Source organism: Arachis ipaensis, chromosome B8, assembly GCF_059453495.1.
Source record: "Arachis ipaensis isolate K30076 ecotype BB chromosome B8, ASM5945349v1, whole genome shotgun sequence".
Lineage (NCBI taxonomy): Eukaryota > Viridiplantae > Streptophyta > Magnoliopsida > Fabales > Fabaceae > Arachis > Arachis ipaensis.
Window position 1 is genome coordinate 117832240 of NC_142443.1, and position 21477 is coordinate 117853716.

Consider the following 21477-nt stretch of genomic DNA (forward strand, 5'->3'; position numbering starts at 1 on the left):
GCATTCATTGAGAGGTGGTGTAAGACTCAAAAATTTCAAAAAAAAAAAAAATCTTATTAAAAGCTAGTTTTGATTTATTTATTCATTAAGTACTTTAATCTCAGAAATTATTTTATTAAAGATAATTAAAATAAATTTTGATTAATTAAATTTAAAATAATTTAAGATTTTATCTGATTTTATAACTATCGAATTATTTTCTATATTTAAATTATAAAATTTAGTAAATATAAAATAATAAAAATTTTATATAATTTAATTTAAATAATTAAGATTTCAGAATTTAATACTTTTATCTTTATAAACAAAAAAATTAATTATATTATGTCTAATTTTTTTAAATTAAAATATTTATTAAAAAATAATTTATAAATTGATGAATAAATAATATTTTATACATTATTATTGTTAGATTAAAATTAATTTTCAATTATTATATTATCTCTATTTTTATTTAGAATTACCAAGAATTACCCTTACTATTTTTAATTCACAAATCCTAATTTTTAACATAGCAAAACCCTAACCCCAACATCATTTTCATCTCCCAGCCGCCATAACCCTCCTCCTCCTTTTCCTTCTTGACGCTGTCGAGCCCACACCCATCCTCCTCACACACCGTCTTCCTGCAAATACACTCACAGACGCCCTCCCCTCGCCCACTTTCACGCCGTTGCTCATCCACACACACCCTTACACCGACACAGAAAAGAGAGGGGTGTCATTGCTGATTCATTTCCATTGCTGCCAGCTGCGCCGTCGCGGAGGAGCTTCTCTGTCGCCGCGAGCTGCAACCACCACCGTGAAGTCCGTCGCCATGGCTGCAGCTGTTCGCGCCATCGTCCTCGCCGAAGGGAGCTAGCATCGCCGTCATCCATGGGTGAAGCAGAGGAGAGAGATCCGCGAGGAAGGGGGGACCGCGACCTATTCAGCCGCCACTCGTGTCGCCGCGTCGTCCATTGAGGGAAGCCGCCGTCGCTATCGTCACTCTCACCGCGACCTGTCACCGTCGCTGGAGCCAGCCACTTTCATCGCCGTTCATGCCGTCACCACTCCTCGCCACTGCCGAGCCGTCGTCGGACTGTGCACCGCCATGCATGGCCGTTCCTAGTTGGCGCAATGGCTGGTGGTTGCCTCTGCTTTCGGTGTAAGCACCCCGTCGGAGCTCAGTCACCATTCTGCTCTCCAGGAGTTGTCACCGGAGCTGCGGCTGCTCCACCGCTGCCTCTGCTGTCGGAAACCGCCGCTTCTCTGAATTCTCTGTCTTGATAAGCTCTAACCTTACTTCTAAATCTCCCTGTTTGTTAAGTGCGTTATTACGGAGCGTGTTGATGAGGCTGTTGTGCTAGGTTTATGGTTACCGCGAGTTTTCTGTTATACACCAACACCGGAACTGTTGCTACTTCACTCAGTAATTTCTTCTCTGTTACGGTAAGCGTTTCCGTTTCGAAAAGTCCTTTAGTCATTATTTTGTTACCTTAAGCTAAGGTTTTGCGGCCTTAATTGCTATAATCAAGGTTCTAAAAACCGGATCCGACTAGTCAGTTCAATCAAGTTAACCGGAAATTTGTCATCTGGTCGATCCAGTCCATTCTCAAAACCGTCTTATAAAAAATCAATAAAAAATCGGTCGAACTAACGATTAACCGTCAAACCGGATGAACCAGATGGGTTTTTAAAAGCACCGGTTTCCAAAATCCAACGCTGAAAAAAAAATAAATAGCTAAAACGCTGAAACCAAAAATCCCTCCTTTCCCTTTTTTCCTTTTCACTCAAAAATCCCTAATTTGTCCCTTGATCCCCTCACTCCCTCTCTTCTCTTCGAAGTTCCAACAGCCACCAGCCCACCACCCACTAGCTATCATCCGAAACCCATCACTCACACTCTTCGTCGAACCTTTCTTCTCGCTGTGGGTGCCATCGTCGCTAGTGGTAAAGTCTGCTTAACCATCTTCTCGATGTTCCTCTTCTCCTGGCCGTCGCAAGAAGGGCTGCATTGAGCTCCTGGCATCGCGTCGCGAAGGATTGCTGGGTCCATAGGTAGTTGTCTGTCCGAGCTCTCTCTCTCTCTCTCTCTTGTTCGAGCTCTCTCTCTCTGCTTCCCTTTTCGTCGCTGTCACTTCTGATTCCATCAAGTTGCTGAGTTAGTATAATACTGATTCTGTGATTCTGATTTGTTGGATTTACTATTTGAAGTTGTTGAGTCGTAGGGAATTTGTTCTGCTGCCGTGAACTTCTCAGTTTTTTTATTTTGTTAATTTTTTTGTTAATCATTCTGTAATTTGGATTTTTTATTTGCGTTTTACAGAAATTTTCAATTTGTTTACTGTGCAATAGTATTGCTATACTTTGTACTCGGGTAGATAATTTTCTAATTTCTATGTCAATTGATAAAGTGTGTTCAGGCCCATTATTGGTCCAAACCCTATAACAGTACAGTGGATGCTGATTGTTGTTTGTGTGGTTTGTTTGTTACAGAAAGTACAAAAGGCTCTTTTGCAATCCGATGTTCATTCAAAATTTGCTTGAGTTTTTTATTTATTTTGAATGCTATATAGAATATTTTGGATTCTGGGTTTTGAGGCTCTGGATTTTTGAATGCTATATTCAATGTTGTGATTTGTATATTGAATTTTTTTTATAATTTCACTGTATATTTAATTAACCCGGTTTAACCACGGTTCGACTCTGGTCGAACCAGTGAACCATTGAACCAGTCACTTGATTGGTTCAATGACTGGTCCGGTTCTCAGAACCTTGGCTATAAGATTGATTCTTGGTTATTCTATGTTGTGATTAGAGTTGTTGTGGTTGCTGCGTAAGAGGTTTGGAGCTGAGGTTGCAGCTGCCGCAAGAGTTAGTTGTTATGGGAACCTCAATGACATGGAAGCATTTGCCTCCACTCATTTATGCATTAGCATTTTGCTTAATTGCTATCAATGTTGCTGCTGATGATGATCAGAGTCCTTATTATGGATGCCACAACTCTCCCTACCACCCAGCTCCACAAGCGGCGCCACCTGCACATGAACCTCACCCACCCTATATGTACAAGTCTCCCCCTCCTCCATTTTCATACATTTACAAGTCTCCACCACCCACCATATATCAACAAATCTCCTCATCCTCCCTCTCCCTTTCTACCCTTTCTGAAATATTTTATTATATTCTTGTCCGAATCTTTGTTCATGTTTCATGAAAGCTTTTCCAAAGGTTCTTTTCTGGTGCCTGACATTAGAAGGCTCTACACTGTAGAACACTGCTTCGACGTGTTGCCCCAATTTATCCTTGCAGTCAAGGATCTTTTGGAGTCCGTCCAAGCACCAAGTGGAGGAAGTGTAGTTTGGTGAGAGAACAATGATTGCAAACATGGAGTCTTCAATTGCTGTGAGAAGTTCATGTGAAATAAAGTCACCTTTGCGAAGGTTGGTCTCATCAATGAAGGTAATGATTCCCTTCCTTGTGAGTGCGGCATAGAGATGGCTAGTAAATCCATTGCCTGAGTAACACATCATACTTGCATGATTTTGAAGAAGTAGAAGAGGTGGAAGCCATGTATATAGAGAAGAGGATTACGAGTAAACTGGGTTTGTGTTAGAGTAATACGGAAAGTGAATAGGATAGTAGAAGCAGCGAGCGAGAGAAAAACTTCTATAATGCGGAAAGTGAATAGGATAGTAGAAGCAGCGAGCGAGAGAAAAGCTTCTATAATACTGGAAACTGAAAACTGGAACTGGAATGTAATGTAATATCGGAAGATGAGAGACAGAGAGATTCCGAACTTGAAAAGCTTCTATAATATGGAAACTGAAAATCGGAAACTGGAATTTAATATAATGTTGGGTTGAGATTGATTTATAGTGTAGACTCTGTTTCGTTCTCACTCTATAATTGGCTATTTTTTTTTATCGCAAAAAGGGAAAGTGGTTTGTACGGCAAAACGCCAAAACAAATGGTTTTGTATTTTCACTTTTTCAGAGTGAGAATGAAACAGAATATAAGTCAATCTCAACCCAACATTATATAAACTTTTTAAGTTCGGCATCTCTCGGTCTTGCTTCTTCTAATATTACATTAAATTCCAGTTTCCAGTTTTGTATTATAGAAGCTTTTCTCTCCGTCTAGCTGCTTTTACTATACTATTCACTCTAACACAAACCCAGTTATCTTTCTTCTTTGCTCGTAATCGTCTTCTCTGTATACATGGCTTCTACTTCTTCAAGATCATGCAAGTATGATGTGTTCATCACAGCTTCAGGGTGAAGACCCTCGCAATGGATTCACTAGCCATCTCTATGCGCACTCACAATGAAGGGAATCACTACCTTCATTGATGAGACCAACCTTCGCAAAGGTGACGTTATTTCACATGAATTTCTCACAGCAATTGAAGACTCCATGTTTGCAATCATTGTTCTCTCACCAAACTACGCTTCCTCCACTTGGTGCTTAAACGAGTTCCAGAAGATCCTTGAATGAAGCATAAGTTGGGGCAATACGTCGAAGCGGTGTTCTACGGTGTGGAGCCTTCTGATGTCAAGCACTTTCGGAGAAGCTTTCATGAAACATGAACAAAGATTCAAACAAAAAAGTGACAAGGTTAGAACATGAAGACATGTGTTAACACAATTTGCCGGTTACTCTGGTTGGAGCTCTAAAAATCAGTAAGCTCACTAATAATCATTCACTTCATTTGTTGTTGTGGTAAATTATGTTAACAAAGTAAGGAAAACAACGTAACAAAAAAATAATATAGAAAAATACTATTCATATGATAAAATATTTCAGAGCATATATAGCAGAATATATCATGAATTCCAAAAAATTGTGATTTGGCCGTAAATATTATTTTTGTTGTAAGCTTGTTGCATGTCTGAATATAGGGAGAGGGAAAATAATTAGGCAAAAACAAAAGGAAGTTATATAAAAACATCAAAGGAAAGAGGATCCAAGCAAAGATGTAGAAAAGAGAATAGCGTTATAGCAGGGACATAGTTGCCATTACACACTAAAGTTACAATAGTCAACGCACTTTTATGCCTTCTCTAAACATCATTTTAGTTTGTGGTTTGGAAAACATAAAAAGAACATATTTCATTAATGAAAGGATAGAAGGTCCATATTTTAGTTTTGCAGCAGAGGTTTTTCATGGGTTGCAGGAACAAGTAATGACAACTGCTTCTAGGAGCCATAGATTGATCGTTCGTGTTCAAAATATTGAGGCTTCCTTACCGCCATTGGAGAAGGCTGTATTGGCACAAACAAGTCACATACACTTTGCTTATACATCTGGTACGATTTCTTTTGAGCAGTTATTTCACCTTGTGTGGATTTACTGGAAATGGTTCCTTGGAATCTGATAATGATAGTTTCTTTATGCATGGTTTTGCTTTTGAAAGATAAAGTCATTGTATTTCTCTATATAGATAGATTGAGCCATCTGGCCAATCGCTCTATAAAGTTTCATTTGCTTTGTCTGACATTGTCAATACTTAATATAATGACCCCTGTTAGCTTGCATGCCCTTAAATTGTTAGGAGAAATCTAAATATTTAGAAAACCTGATTACTTAAACCTTCTAGTGACATACGCACCATATTTTGTTCACGTTTGCATTCTTTTTTGTTTTGCCGGATTACTTAATGTTTCGATTTGACTAGAGATATAATTATTATTATTCTCAAAGGTGGATTTTCTTGGCCATCATTATTACTTTTGGGTTTTATGATCCTTTATGATTTTTCTTCTAGTGGTGCTTGTTATTATGCCATTTTGGTATTAGGATTGATTTCATTATAATCAGTAAATTCAGAACCATACATATCAGTAAATAGTAGTTTTTTTTATATATGAGTTGCTTTTAGGGAGTTAATTTATCCTATGCAGTAGGATTTCTAGTGTATCCACAAATACAGATATGGGTCTGCTTGTTGCTGGAACTGAATATTGTGGTGCGTTTGAGGAGAGGTTGAAGAAACTGATGGAGGAAATTAAACAAAGTGATGAGATAATACTTTTTATCGATGAAATGCACACTCTAATTGGAGCTGGAGCAGCTGAAAGGGCTATTGATGCTGTTAACATACTAAAACCTTCTCTTGGAAGGGCTATTGATGCAGGTGGAGCATATTATCAGAGAGGAGAACATGATGGCTGCCCAGGAGATCATTGAACTGTTCTGTGAATTAATTGCTGTGAGACTTCCAATAATCGAGGCACAAAGGTATTCTAGCTTTGTTTGCTTGTTTGAATTTACTTTACATCATTGACATCCAAGTATGATTTACAACTAAGGTAGCAATGTGTAGAACATGCATTTGTTAACATGAAGCATTCATTTTTTTTCTCACTAAAAGTAGCACTACCCCCCCCCCCCCTTTTTTTTTCTCTGAATTATTCATCTTTCACTTATCTCTTAGGATTTTTAGTAATATAAATCAATATCCATGTGGATTAGAATATGTTTTTGTCTATCTTCTATATGCCATTTGACTCGTTATTTTGTCTCATAAAATTTTTAATGTTTCTCAGGGAATGTCCCCTAGATTTGAAGGAAGCCATATCTAGTGTATGTTTTGCTGCACCCAGATGTGCAGATCTGCCGAAGTTATTGTAGGTTCAGCAGGCATTTGCTGCCAAATATGGGAAGGAATTTTTATCTGCTGCTACTGAACTCAGGCCGGACTATGGTGTTAATTGCCAGGTTCCTTAACTTTTCATCCTATGTGGAGAAAACCATTTATATAGACTTACCATCAAGGATGGAAGTTATTCTCTTTTATGACATTTTTCTTTGTGAATTTCACTTGTAGTTAATAGAGCTGCTGTTGGTTCGTGCTCCATCACCTGAAAAGAAACTGAACCTTTTAAAAGAAATTGTTGTTGAGCATGAGATAGAATGGGATCCGGCTGCTTCAGAAACCGAGTTCTTTAAGAAACACGAGGACTTGCTGGTAAGTACTAGGCAGTAGTGACTAGTGCAACAGTAACAATCTCATGTTGGCTTTCCTTTCTTTGCACCATAATCTTAAAATGATTTTTCATTGCCAGAATGGCCCCACACAATTTGTTGGGTCAAACGTGCCACCACCTGAAGAAAAACAAGATGAAGAGTCAAACACTGCTCCTGATACTTTCAATAAAGAACAACCTGATTCTGATTCCGATTCAGACATATTGGACTTCCCTGATGTGCCTTAGGTATCGGTCCAGCCAAATGCAAATACTGCCACAGCTCCAGTTGTTCCACCTCCTGAAGTTAATCTTCGTTCATCTAGCTACTCTGGAGTCTGGAGATATCCCAGACATAAGGCATGAGCAACTTCACGAGATGTCAACTATTCAGAGAGATGAACCCCATAATACATCTGGTAAAATGGAAAGCAAGCAGTTTGTGCCGTTCATCTCCCCTCCACTACCGGCTGGATCATATTCTACTAGACATAGTGATTCTCCTCCCCCCATGTTGAGCACAAAAACTGAAGCCAATGTGAACTCCTTGTCAAGCTCAAAATCTGAAGCCAATGTGGACCTGCAGGATGTGTTGGCTGCTTCTCATGCTGCCACAAAATCTGCTGAATGTGCTACAGCTGCAGCTCGCTCAGCAGCTAGTCTTGCTCAAGTCCGAATTAGCGAGCTTACCAGGGAAAACAGTGAACAGTCACCTGATAGCAGCTCTGTGAACGCATTTTATGCAGGGGATGACAATCAATCTACTACAGAAAGGGGACATCTAGCTAAGCATAATTCTAGAGGTACCTCCGATGGCAGTGGCAGAAATACTCTTGAACTTAACCAGGATCACTTTGCTTCAGACTCTCTATCTGGTTCACCAAGTTTTCCTTCATTCGATACACTCAAAGCAGATTTTGATTCTTCTTTACCAAAAAATCATTCAGTGGGAGAGAAATTCTCTCCTCACCAGCCTAATAGATTGCCTTCATTAGATGATGATCCATATTTTTCATACCCCAACTTATTTTCCCGGCATAGCTCAAATGTAGGATCACAGAATCATCATTCAGATAGTAGCCGTTCCACTCATGATATGTGACAGGGAATTGTCATTCAACCACTCATTTGACTCTGGAAGTCTTGCTCCCGAGTGTTGTTTACATTTTATGCCAGATGTAAAGTCTACATTATTTTTGTTTTAATTTTAGAGAGTACGGAAGTCCCTACTTTCTTGTCTACACGGAACAAAGTATGGCTAGATTTGCATGATGGTGGGCGATAGTTCAGAAGCCTTGAATTCTCAGTTGCTGGGTACTCCCAATGGATATAAATTTGCTGTGGTGCTAAAAATAAAAGCTTTCAGCATCAATGTATCATGTGGATATGAGATTGCCCAATGTTAGATTACCACCTTACTGAATACTGCTAGACATGTCTTGCTTTCCAAACTTGGTTTGTAATTACTTGTAGTATTGGTTCAGTTTTATAGTGTGAATTGTGAAATATTTCACTCTACCTCCAAAGGCGTTTTAGTGTGAAATATTTTTGTCCTCGAGTTACTCAAATTTGGGTTCAGCCACCTAACACATACATTAATGTTGCTTCTGTAGGCGAGAACGTGTTGCCCAGTGTCTTCATTCAATAATTTATATCTTTTAGGCGTTGTGAATAAACAAACGATAACTTTACATCTGTCAAAGACCCTCCTCTGCTCTAGTATACACCTATCCTCCGGTTAATTTTAAACATTTAATTTTTCCTTTTCTAATTAAATAAAATAAATTTACAGAGAGGAGATAATTTTGTAAAAGAGAGACGAGAGAGAGTTGAAAGAAGAAAAAAAGTTTTCATATACAAATCCATACATTTGATTTAGAAAGCAATCAACGGTAGAAAAGGACTGTTGCTTTTATTACTGTCTATTACATATGTTTATTTATCCAAAATGCACATAACCCTATTTTATCATATTATAATACATCACAGCTTCATGTAAATCATTGTCGGCCACCATTTCAATACAAAAGTAATAACGTTCTAAACAAGCAAAAAATTAGAACAAAATATAGCCAATCATCTTATAGGAAATATCAAATAAGCAAGCCACAATTTTGTCAAAATTATCCATGTTTAACTCACCCAGCAGGAGTAGCTGGTTCATCACTAGGAACAAGACTCATCAAATCACCAAGTAAATCCAGCACAGGCACGACAGGTGGAGGTGATGGCGGTGCAACGGATGCCGGGGTTGAAACAGCACCATTGGCAGGATTTGCAGAAGATGACTCAGAATATGCTGTTTCACTTCCCTCAGGATACTCTTCATCTTCAGCTTTCTGGGCTGAGGTGTGTGAACGGGTTACAAATGCATCTGGAGGCTTGTGATAAACTGAAGATAATGTAGTAATGTTGACAAGGATCTCATCAAGTAGAGACAAATCAAGTTGGTTTGAGTCATCAGTTATCATAGGTTTCTCAGCTAACACAACATCCTTAGCTGCCTGAGAAAGACAAGTTAGGACCATTAATTGTTACAGCTCAAAATTGATATTCAAAGGAGAAGTCAAGTAAGAATTTGACCTAAAGGTTGATCATAGGAGTATGTGCTTAATAGTAGATTCCCAGAACCATCTTATACAACTAACAACAAAATGGTAAACTTTTTGTTTGGCTTCCAACAATTTTAGGAACCTTTCTAGGAATACACTAGTCAATAAAGTTGAGAGAGAGAGAGAGATTTCTTAGATTTTTTGAGGAAGAAGAAAGTATCATAGTCCATAACATACAGACAAAGGAATACACACAATTATCTAAGATATATCAATTTAGACTATAATTTTAAAGAAAAAGATCTCACAGATAAAGGTTTGCATACTAAGTAAAACAGAGGTCCTACAACTCAATTTTGGTAGAGAAAGATCAGTTTGTTTGACACCCTTCCTATATAATTCAAAGATGGCGTTTTGAGGACACTGAAAATGGGGTGTGAAAGTACTGTCTAGATAATAATATATCAAGAAATTTCACTATGCTCTCCATAAAACTTTTAATTTTAGAATCTTTTCGAGAACTTCAATTGGTCCATAAATAAGGGGTTCAGTTCTTGACAAGTATGTTGTATGCAATATGAGGCAGTACCTGAATCATCTGTTGTGGGCCCTCAGTACCTGAATCATCTCTAATTTGATTGCACAACGACCAATAGCGCGAACAGCCTTTCTAAAAAAATCGACATCAAAGGACTAAAGAAATCAAAACTAGCCCCTTGCTTAACAAGTTAATATAATACATGAGGATGCAGCCACTGATAATTAATATGCAACTGTTAAGCTGCAATTCAGCACCAAGCGAATGAAAGACATACAAGTCTCATCACTGAAACAAGATAACTTGCTATTTATAAAAAAAAATACAGAAAAGAACACATTTCATTAATGAAAGGACAGAAGGTCCAAATACGAACTACATAAAACAAGAAATAAGTAAAAATAGCTTGAAATGAATCTCAACTTTTCCATTTTCACATAGATAGGATCATTGTACTTGCAGAAAAACACCTGCAGATATATAATAAGCCCAGTCTCCAAACTAGAGAAGAGAAGTTCTTCACTAGTGCCCAAATGTGCTATTTCTTAATGAAGAATTCAACAAAATCGGTTTTAGATCACCACCTTAATTTCATGGGCAAGAATTGGTGGTCTTCTTTGTACCATAAGATTGATATTCCGCAGGGCTACATATTGTATTTCGGGTTCTGCATAGAGTAATGTCACAAGAGGAGGAGCCATCTTTTTACAGAGATTTCGAACCACATCAGTGCTGGTGATGAGCTCCATTTGTTGCAGGATCACGTACATCCCATTAAAAACTGTAGTTAGCAAACAACATAAAATGTAATCTCTAATGTGCAATGCAAGATAATAAGTAAAGGGGAAAAAAATAAATAAACAAAATTTACCTTAACAGCTGATAGTACAACTGCACAATTGGCATGCTGTAACCTTGGAGTAACTCTTTCTACTATGTTTTCAGCCTCACGAGCATTGGCTGCCTTGTATCTAGAGAGAACATCCAAGATAAAAAATTGACCCCATCCGGTCATTAAGTAAAAACAAGAGATATTAGCTTAACTTAGAACAATATGAAATTGAATACGGAAATAGAAATGACAGGATGATGTACATGACAACAATAAAAATATTGCACTTAAATCCATATACCCTTCTTTTTTTTCTTTTTAACTTTCCAGCTTCTATTATTTTGTTTCCTTGATTTAGAGCCAGCATTCCAGCTCTGCAAATCCCTGTATATAGATCACGATCATATTCAATTCTAGCTAACATGTGATTTCACCATATTATAAGATAAAGCAAGTAACAATAATAAGTGTCTTTAAAGTTTTGGTGCACATATTAAGAAAATATTAAGACTAAGATTACATTATTAATTTATTATCACAGAGGACAAGTGAGAATGTAGCTTGGCCTTTATCACTTTACTATCTAATAATGTAGAAATGCTAAAGTTAGTAGCATCATCCTCTATATGCTATATCTATGCATTGTCCATATTAATATAAATCTCATTCAGAATTCTTATTTCTTTTGATCTCTTCTCAAATTCATAAAGCTAGTTAAGATATGGGTTTTACTGGAGAATTGGTAAGAGGTGTCTTCTCCAGAAATGGTTCTGCCGCATCATACGAAAGCAAAGTGAGTCTCTCAAAAATGCTATATATATATATGCTGCAAGAATTCTTGATCATATCACAAATTTTGTAACTTTTTCTCAGGGTAGGCGAAATTCAACAGAAAATCGAAGATGGGGTTCTGTTAGATTATACTTGTGTGGAAATGAATTCAATTCGGTTGTGGCAGAGGAGGATTCAGCTTCACTTGAGTTCTGAAGTTACAGTTACACAACCAATAATACAAGAGAACTTGAGTGATAGAGAATATGCCAAAAGTGAAGAAACTGTGGAGAATATAATAGAACAAGAAGAAATGCCAAATTCAAGTAGTTCTACATTATTGAGTGAGAAGCAGTAGCAATTCGGATTCAATCAGCATATAGAAGCTTTCTGGTTAGCTCAATAAACTTAAATAACATCAATTTGCATATATTCACATCAGTTATATCAATAAATTCATTATTTATATTATGCTTAGTATTTTTTCCTTCTTCTTATGATTATTTTGCTATAAATTTCAGTTAAGGCGTCGAAAGGATGAAATCGGATGCAATAATGGTGAAGTTCAGCTCAATTTAGTAACTGAAAGTCCAGATAGAAAGTCCATGGGAACCTCAGTTGAAGTTCAAACTGAAAATTCAGCCGACGGTTGAAGGCGAAAACAAAGCAGAAGGTATAACAGAAGACGATGTTAAATTCATGAAACTAGCAAGTAACATGATTTTGTTAGAAGAAAAACAACTAACTTTGGTTCACTTGAAATGTTGTCATAAATTCAAAGACTTGAATTCAGATTAAGCTTAAAATAATTCACCAAAGCTCATCTTATTCTTGCATAAATAAAAAAGTGTTAAAAGAGTGATTGAAGGTGCTAAGCTTATCAATTTAGCTATAATTCGCCATCGATCGAATTCTGTTAACTAGCATAGTTCATGAGATTTTCAGGAAGAATGGGATGATAGCACTGTGAGTAGCTATGTATAAAAAATGCTAATGCAGAACAGAATGGAGGCATCAACCAGAAGAGAAAGAGTACTCGCTTATGCTTTCTCCCAACAGGTAAACGTCTTAACACTATTTGCATAGAAGGAATGGATAGTGCAGGGAGGAAGTTACCGGATCGGAGAGGCTGACGACGGTGATGAAGAACGAGGAAGACGGCGACGCTCTCTGGAACCAAGAAGACGGCGACGCTCTCTGGAGCGCACAAGATGGCGACGCTCTCTGACGCGACGACGTTCTTCTCGGCTAGGTGAGGCACGCGCGAAAGCTGCGGTGACCTTGGTAGGGCGTGGTGGAGGAAGCCTCTTTGTCTTCTTTCCGAGGGAGAAGAGACGAGATTGAAGAGAAAGAGAGGGAGATACAAACACTGAGGAGATACGAAGGTCGGGTGAGGAATTTAGCAAAACAAAGAATAAATCAATAAAGTGATTTTTTTAGTATTTTTTAGATTTGTGTAATATTTTTGGTATCAATGATTGATTAGGGTTTATGAAGATAAATAATTTTGTTAGATGTGTTTTTGTTTTTGTTTTTTAGATTATTTAAATTTTAAAATAATAAAATTAAATATTTTGATTAATTTAAAAGAATAATTTTTGTCTAATATATCAAAAAAGATATTTAAGTCTTTTAAAAAATTAAATAAAAAATATTTTTTATTTTTATTAAATTATAAGAGTATTTTAGTAAAATTAGTGATATGATATATATTTTTTTTAAAAAATCTGATGTGGAAAATAAATTTTACATGGCTTGTTATTTGTTCATATTTTAAACGTATCGGTACGTATAAATTTACCATTGTATCGATGCAAACACCTTATATTAATATCTTATATTTTTGAGAAAATGACAAATCCGTCCCGACCTTTTTTTTAGAAGACATTTTTGTCCCTGATGATTGCAAAATACAATGATGTCCCTGACCCTTCAAAATTTTGGACAAATCTATCCCCCGTTAATCTCAGCCCGTTAGCCCCGTCGGAAAGTGCTGAGTTGGCTGCCGTGGCTCTGACGTGGATGTAACGGGGGGACACGTTGGCATGACTTTCTGGAAATAAGACAGATTAGTCCCCAGCCCCCTTAAACGATGCCGTTTCTCCCCCGCCCCTCCAAACACAGTTTAATCCCCATATGTAATACCCATAACACCCATGCTTTCTCGTCTGAATTACTGAAAACCCTAGAAGAGTAACGATCAAAGTCCCCCTCCCCTGTTTCTCCCTCCAAAAATTGCACTACGTGGAAGAGCAATCGGTCCGTTGTGGAGTTGCTGTGGGAGGCCAACAAGGAGGATTTCGTTGAGGGCGTACTTGCTGTCTTCCTTAGAAGGTAAGATCGTGATCCTTTTCGTTTAAGTTTTAGTTATTGTGTGGGAAGGAAGGGTGAATGCAGTGTGTGTGCATGTTGAGAGCGTGGGAAACAGGGGTATAATGTAGTGGTTTATTTCTTTTGAAAACGTTGTGTGTATGATCAGTAGGGGGGAACTTGTTCGGGCAAAGGGGTTTCGTTCAAAATTTTGGTAACTGTTTATGGACTGAGACCTTGTTGATCATTGGTTAATTTCAGATGGTTGACGTTTTTGTGGTGCCGGTTTTTCACCATGGAGGAAAGTTTGTCAGAGGGATTGATGGAGCCCTGGTTTATGAAAATGGGAAGGAAGAGAGATTCCCTGAGATGGACCTGGACTTTGTGAACTTTGGGGACCTTGTTACGTTGTTCAAGGGTTTGGGATACCAGTCATACAGGGAAGTATACTGGTATGATCCCACAAGTAGCGACATTGAGTCGGGTTTGAACAAGTTAACTGGGGATGCTGGAATAAATGCAATGCGAGAAAACATATCGAAGAACCAAAACTCTGCTGAGTTTCATATATACTTTGATCATGGAGTAGATGTCCCTGAGGTTGTTGAAGATGCTGGAAGGGATGCTGATGGGGCAGCGGATGTGGAGGTGGATGTGGATGAGATATTAGAGGAACTGAAGACATCCTCTTCATCAGATGACGGGTACGAAAGCACGGAGGATGTGCTTAACAAACCTCCACCAGCTGAAGTGGAGACCTCTAGTTCTGAGAGTGAAAAAGAAGCCAGTTGCAAGAGAAAAAGATCAACACATGGTAGAAAAAGATAGTCACCCCGAAGAAGCCAGCTGCAAGGAGGCAAGGGTCAAAGGGAAAAGCTAAGGTTGAACAAAGGAGGGTTCAGAAACGGGCCAGGGTGAATGTTAGGGGAGAAAATAGTTCAGGGGTTAATACTGGTGGTCAGGGGGCTGCTCGTCCGAATGATGAAGGAGGAGGTGGTGGTAATCCTGGTGTGGAGCCGAACAATGCAGGGGTAGGGGTTTCTACATTAGTGAGTTGCCATCAGAAATGGAAGAAATCGTATTTGAGTATGAATTCGAGGAGTTGCATACACCCATTTCATCTGATGATGAAGGTAGCAGCAGGAGATTTCCTGAATTCGACGATGGCTATGCTCACGGTGAGGGGAGATTTGAGTTGGGAACCAGATTTGCTACTGTTGAAAGGTTTAAGGAGGTGGTGAAGGATTCCTTCATAGCTGAAGGGAGGGAGCTGAAGTGGATAAAGAATGACAAGGAGAGGGTAAGGGTGGGTTGCAAGGATGAGGAGTGTCCATTCCTGGTTCATTTGTCCTATAACAAAACCTTGTAGTGTTATCAAGTAAAGACATATGTGCAAGAACATACTTGTGCAAGGGATTTAGGGAGCAATGCAGCTGACCAGCATTGGCTTAGCAAGAAGATTGAAAACAGGATGGCAACCCAACCCCACATGAACACGAAGGAGGCAACTGACTTTCTAAGAGAGGATTTTTCATTATGTCCCCACCCTAAGATGATGTACAGAGCAGTAGTTGAGGCCAGGGAGAAGATCATGGGCAATGAGAGGGACCAATACAAACGGAGCAGAGACTACTGTGAGTAGATTCTGATAAGCAATCCAGGTTCGACGGCCAGGTTGGAGCTTATGCCAGTTCCAGAATCACCTCCCGTATTTGATAAACTATACATATGCTTGGATGCTTGTAAGAAAGGGTTCAAGGATGGGTGCAGACCTTTGTTGCACCTAGATGGCTATTTTTTGAAAACCTACTATATGGGTTGGCTTCTAGCAGCAGTTTCCCAAGATGCCAACAATCAGTTCTACGTTGTTGCATATGGAGTTGTTAGGGGTGAGACCAAAGATGCTTGGAAATGGTTCCTGAATAATCTCCAGGAAGACATTGGTGACAGTGCCAGCCATGGGTGGACCTTCATATCAGACCAACAAAAAGTAAGATTTAATTATGATTAGTCAATTAGTTTAGTTTCAGATATGAAGGTTTTAATTTCACATAACATTCCTTAATGTCCTTTTTATGGTGCAGGGTTTACTGCCTGCGCTAAAGGAGGTTATGCCACATGCAAAGCTACGCAATTGTGTGATGCATATGTGGAAGAATTTCATCAATCGCTTCAAAGACTTGTACATTAGGGAGGTTGTGTGGGAGTGTGCTAGATGCACAACCATTGCAGAATTCAAGGAATGTATGGACAAACTGAAGCAAGTTAACCATGGGGCTTGGGAATATCTCAGCAGGTTTCCACCAGAAAGTTGGGTTAAGGCATATTTCTCTCATGCGGCAAAGGTTGATAACCTCACAAATAATATGTGTGAGATTTTCAATGCAAAAATAGTTACTTACCGTACGAAGCCCATCCTCACCATGTGTGAAGAAATCAGATGTTATCTGATGAGGAGGATGGTGAATCACAAACGGATCCTGGATAACCACACTGGAAAGCTAGTACCAGTACAGCAGAAGAGGATGGAGAGGTTAGTCAATCTTAGTACTAAGTGGATGGCTGAATGGGTTGGTGACAACGAGAGGAAAATGTTTGAGGTGAGCCGGAAGGCAAGCAAGGTTGATGTAGATCTAATTAAATACACTTGCTCCTGCAACAAATGGCAACTTACTGGTAACCTCTTTCTCTCTGTAGTCAGAATGATTCCTGGATTGTTTTGTTATTTTGCACATCTTTAAAACTGTTTCCCTTGTCACCTCAGGCATGCCTTGCATACATGCACTTGCTGCCATTAGAAAGAGACGGGACCAGCCACAAGACTACGTGCACCCTTGGCTGTGTATGGAGTCCATCAGGAGGACTTATGCACACTGTATTCAACCAGTGCCAAGTTCAGAGTTCTAGGCCAGAACTGAATTCACACAGCCAGACCCACCCATCATCAAAAGAGGGATTGGGCGCCCAAAGGTGCACAATTGGCAGAAAGACCCTGCAGAGCCATTGATGCAAGGGGGTAAGCTGAAGAAGTCGTTCTCTGTGTCTTGCAGCAAGTGTGGTGAGAAGGGCCATAATTACAAAACTTGCAAAGGAGCACCATCGAACCCGAATTGGAAACCGAAGACCAAAAGGCCTAAGAAGAAGAAAGAGAGCACATCCCAAGCACTTGTCTGTCTTCCTTTGTCACAGTCTGCTCCACCACCAGAGGTAAAATCAGTTGCTTAATAATGGTATATTTGCTTATAAGATCTAGCAACTATTCTGTCCCTAATGCAAGTAGTTCAGGCTTTAAAATGTCTTAGTACTTTAAACCTCAGAGATTTGTATGTCTTAGTATCTGAATCTTCAAGGATGGATCTGTATTAGTATATGAATCCTTAGGAACTAATATGTCCTCATATTAAATTGTCAGGATGCTTCACACAGCCAATCAAGCAGCTCAACACCCCAGCAGCAAGAACCTACTGTAACTGTCTAATTGTTTGTCATTATTTCCTGTTTAGTATATTTTCTGAGTATTTACTGCTTGATTATGTTGGCGTCATATATGGCAGGTTCCGAGCGGAGCTGGTTCAGCTGCGATGAACGTTGCCCCTGCTCCAACAAGAGTTACAAGATCAACAATTGTATTAGGACCACCTACCCCAACGGGATCCAGTGCCAGGCCACCCGCCCCAAGTTTAAACCAGCCCTTTAGGCCCCCAGGAAATGCTCCATCCATGGTCACCAGCACAGGTCGCCCTAAACCGTCAAAGTTCAGATCAAAACAGAAGATTTTCAGGCCACCTGCTCCACTTGCTCAAGGGCCACCACCTTGTAGCACACAGCACCAAGAACCAGTTCACCAAGCACCATCTAGCACGCAGGTAGCTGCACAGCCTCAGCAGGCCCCACCCCCACAAGCATCTAAACCAACTGTCTCAGCGTCGAAGGAGTCCAACGAATGAAGCAACTCATGTCTTATGTTATTTTGTGGCAAATGTGTCCTGCTGTAAACATTTTTTGTATTTCCCAGATATAACTATCTTTTTTTTGGGTATTAGCCTGTTTTTTTGGTAACCTGTTTGTGGTTAAGGAAAAACTTGTCATTGGTAGCATGCCATACATGTGCAGACATTACTAGCCAAGTAGTCGTCCTTTTTTTTTTGGGTTGTCAGTTACAATGAACAATGTTTGGGTTCAAAGGTTTAATGCCAGTTACTCAGGGTTTGATTACCTGTGATATAGCCAGCTTTCATTTTCTGCATTACATTGCAATATACAGGATACAAAATTCAAACATTTCTAGAAAGAATATGTTCAATTTTTTCCAGGCAACATGTAACAAAATTTATCATATTGAACCATCAATCAGTTCTTACAAACATAAAATACCAGCAATCAGGACAATTATAATCACATACATACACCATCTAATTGGATTTTTTTTGGACTCTAAACCTACAATCCTCTTCTCTAAACAATTGATCTTCTTTTCCATGCCATGCTTCCATTCATGCTCCCATTCATGCTCTTCAACGTCACCTAATTCCTTCTCTGCCTGGAACCTTGAATCACTCAACCCAAGCCTTCCAATGTGCTCATCTAACCACAAAATAAACTTGCAATGGGGTTGTCTCACCTGCACAAATTCATTCCACATATATTACCATGAAAACCTGGGTTACCCAAAACCCTAACACTAACAGATTCCCAAACAGTTATACATACCTTATAAAACGGACATCCGAGAAATAATCTGTTAGGGTTGCTGCTGGTATTCGACATGAACATGATGGCGTGTTCTCCACAGAAGCACTTCGGTGCCACGACATCTTTGCCATCCTTCCCCTTATGACCAGAACCTTCGGCGAATTGCTCTTCCCTTACTACACCTCCACTCCTTCGGGAGCAAGATGATACCCCATCCGATGCCATGCTCCCTTTCTTCGTTCACCACTTTCTCCCTTTCTGTGCAGACGAGGAAATAGGGTTCAAGATTTTGAAAGATTGGGGGTGGGGGAGAAACGGCGTCGTTTAAGGGGGCTGGGGACTAATCTGTCTTATTTCCAGAAATTCATGCCAACGTGTCCCCCCGTTACATCGACGTCAGAGCCACGGCAGCCAACTCAGCACTTTCCGACGGGGCTAACGGGCTGAGATTAACGGGGGGATAGATTTGTCCAAAATTTTGAAAGATCAGGGACATCATTGTATTTTGCAATCATCAGGGACGAAAATGTCTTCTAAAAAAAGGTCAGGGACGGATTTGTCTTTTTCTCTATATTTTTTATTTTTTCAATTTTAGACTATCACAAATATTAGTTACTCTTCAATAATAACAATACTTTTAAAATAACAAAAAATGTACAATTACCTATAAGCCTGACCCGGATGGCGGATGTGGTGGAGAAGGCAGCGAGTCACCCTGGTCCTTTGGGATATCACCGTGCTCTTCCAGTTGGTGATACTCCTCCTCCTCCTCGGACTCCACGTCCAAGTGCTCTCTGTGGAGCATGACCCTATCCTTGCGGCGTCGTGCAGCACCTTCGTGCTTTCTAACACCCCTCTCTCGGCTGGTAGGCCTCCTGGTGTTCGGTCGAACCTCCCTGGCTGCCTACGACGGTCAAGGACGTCCCAGTGAAGGTCTAGGACGTCCCTCAACTTGCTGGCAGTAGGTTGCACGTCTCCCGGTAAAATCGACCAGCCTGGGGTAATCTAGTACGTCCTACCTCGACAAGTGTTTGACATGGCAAGCTACTCTATACCAATCCCAGTAGGCCAATAGTACCGCGTCGGCCGATAGTCAAAGCACGGCTGAATGGGTATGTGGTGTCCCTCCCCAAACCGAGTCCTCCACCGGTTGTACCACCCACAAAGCTTGGTCGGCAACCAGACGTCCTCACCACGGCCCGTCGTAGTCAGGAACTTGTCAACGTTGACCGGGTTCCTTCTCGCCATTGAACTAACACTTCACACAATTGGGATGGTAGAATTCCACTATATTGAAGCATACGAGGGGGACAACAGACATCCATGTCCCCACTCTACCTCCTCATTCAGCCATAGGGGGCACATATCCTGCAGTGCAGGGTCGTCGTACAGTATCCACGTGAACTATAATGGACGCATCGAAAGAGATGTCAATGATAGTTGCTATAAAAGGTTGACTAATCTATGCAACTGAACCAAATAAAAGGGTAAATGGCTTACCTCATCCCAGAGTAACTGATCCAACTCCTAATACCATCGGCAGACCCTATGCTCGTACTGGTCCCTGTTCTGCTGTGTCATGCCGATCAACCTGTGGACACTTGTAACATTAACCACCATTCAGTCAATCTGTCTTAATAATGTTATGCGAAAAATGAAGAATAGTAAAACCAAACTAAATAGTTACCTCCCAGCCATAGGGAACATGTGACTCTGTCGCTCAGGTGGACACTACTTAGGGAACCTCTGGTATATCCAAGATACCAGTAGAGGAGTGCACCTAGCGATGTCTGTGGTAGAGCGGTGGGCCGCAGAACATAAGGAATGGTACGTCCATGCTAGCACTGCAAATCCTCAAGACAAACTTCGGCACCTCTTAAAATCGTCAAGTAGTGGGAGCCACTGGAGACGAACCTCATTATTGGACTTATCAATCATCAAGTAACCCCCTATCGTCAATAGTATGTAGCACCTCGCATACTGTCGGAGAATGGTTGGGTCATCAGTACTGGGCGGCATCTGTCAGACATGCTCCTTGCTGCTGGACTACAGGAGGCTTGACACCGAGTAGCTTTTCAACCAACTCCCAGCCCCAGTCCCCAGTTCCATACCATGTGTGAAAGTCACAAAAGCAACCACCCACGGGATCTCCATTAGCACGCAATCTGAGGTGGTATGCGACGTCCTGTAAGGTGATCATGCACTCACCCACGACAGGTGGAAGGTGCAGGTCTCTGAGCGCCAACGCTCAACGAATGTCGTGATCAGGGAGTTGTCGAACACAAAATCCCTGAGTGGCAACGCATCACCAAACCTGGCTTCCTTCAAGTACGGGACAATGACGTTCGGTGGTGGGAGTATGTGACTCACTCTCCTTGGAAGCAGTAGGCGAGGCCTCTGGTAAACAATAAAAATACTAAATCATGAATTAATTTGAATTATAAGTAAACTATTTAAGCAAATAACTACAAATCTTTAAGTTATAAATTTATTTACATAAAAAAGTTTACTTGAATAATGAAAGTATTTAGTAAAATAATTAATTTAAACGTCTATATAATACAATACAAATGAAAATGTCTTCTAAAATAAATAATGACTACACTAATAAAGGTCTATTTTATTTAAATTAAATAAAATTATGATGATTTTCAGTGGCTAAGAGAAGGGGGGTTAAATCTTAGCCCATTTTTTTTCTGCTTCTTAAAACTTGCTGGTTTTGGAAACAACTTCTCGAGACTTTTTTATTTTTGTCTCGTACCCAGCCACGAGATTTTTTCTTTTTATCTCGTAACCCGGCATGAGATATTTTTCAGATTTATCTCCTATGC

General features: G+C 39.8%; 1 protein-coding gene and 1 pseudogene across 4 annotated transcripts; one reads left to right on the plus strand and one right to left on the minus strand.

The window, feature by feature from the left end:
- The first annotated feature begins 466 nt into the window (after positions 1-466).
- On the plus strand, positions 467-8469 carry LOC110266008 (uncharacterized; annotated as a pseudogene). The gene is made up of 6 exons (XR_015896378.1): positions 467-1431; positions 5160-5292; positions 6106-6223; positions 6532-6703; positions 6813-6953; positions 7051-8469. The product of XR_015896378.1 is annotated as an uncharacterized LOC110266008 (transcript).
- A 416-nt stretch (positions 8470-8885) lies between these two features.
- On the minus strand, positions 8886-13046 carry LOC110270122 (beta-adaptin-like protein B). Of its 3 annotated transcripts, none has more exons than XM_088496799.1 (6): positions 12761-13046; positions 11175-11257; positions 10913-11012; positions 10626-10773; positions 10093-10173; positions 8886-9455 (listed from the first exon to the last, which is right to left on the minus strand). In XM_088496799.1, exons 3-6 carry the CDS (start codon positions 10945-10947, stop codon positions 9090-9092), a joined length of 630 nt encoding a protein of 209 aa, XP_088352925.1. In that variant the 5' UTR covers positions 10948-11012; positions 11175-11257; positions 12761-13046; the 3' UTR covers positions 8886-9089. The 3 variants fall into 3 exon arrangements, with proteins under 3 accessions (XP_088352925.1, XP_088352927.1, XP_088352926.1); XM_088496801.1 differs by having other exon boundaries at positions 10626-10822; XM_088496800.1 differs by lacking the exon at positions 11175-11257.
- Positions 13047-21477: the final 8431 nt, after the last annotated feature.

Coding starts and splice junctions, on each gene's coding strand:
- LOC110270122 (XM_088496801.1), bottom strand. CDS start 10,811: ATGTACGTGATCCTGCAACAAATGGAGCTCATCACCAGCACTGATGTG. Junction 10,174..10,625: donor TTCTTGCCCATGAAATTAAG/GTGGTGATCTAA, acceptor CGATTTTTTTAG/AAAGGCTGTTCGCGCTATTG. Junction 9,456..10,092: donor GCCCACAACAGATGATTCAG/GTACTGCCTCAT, acceptor TGTCTTTCTCAG/GCAGCTAAGGATGTTGTGTT.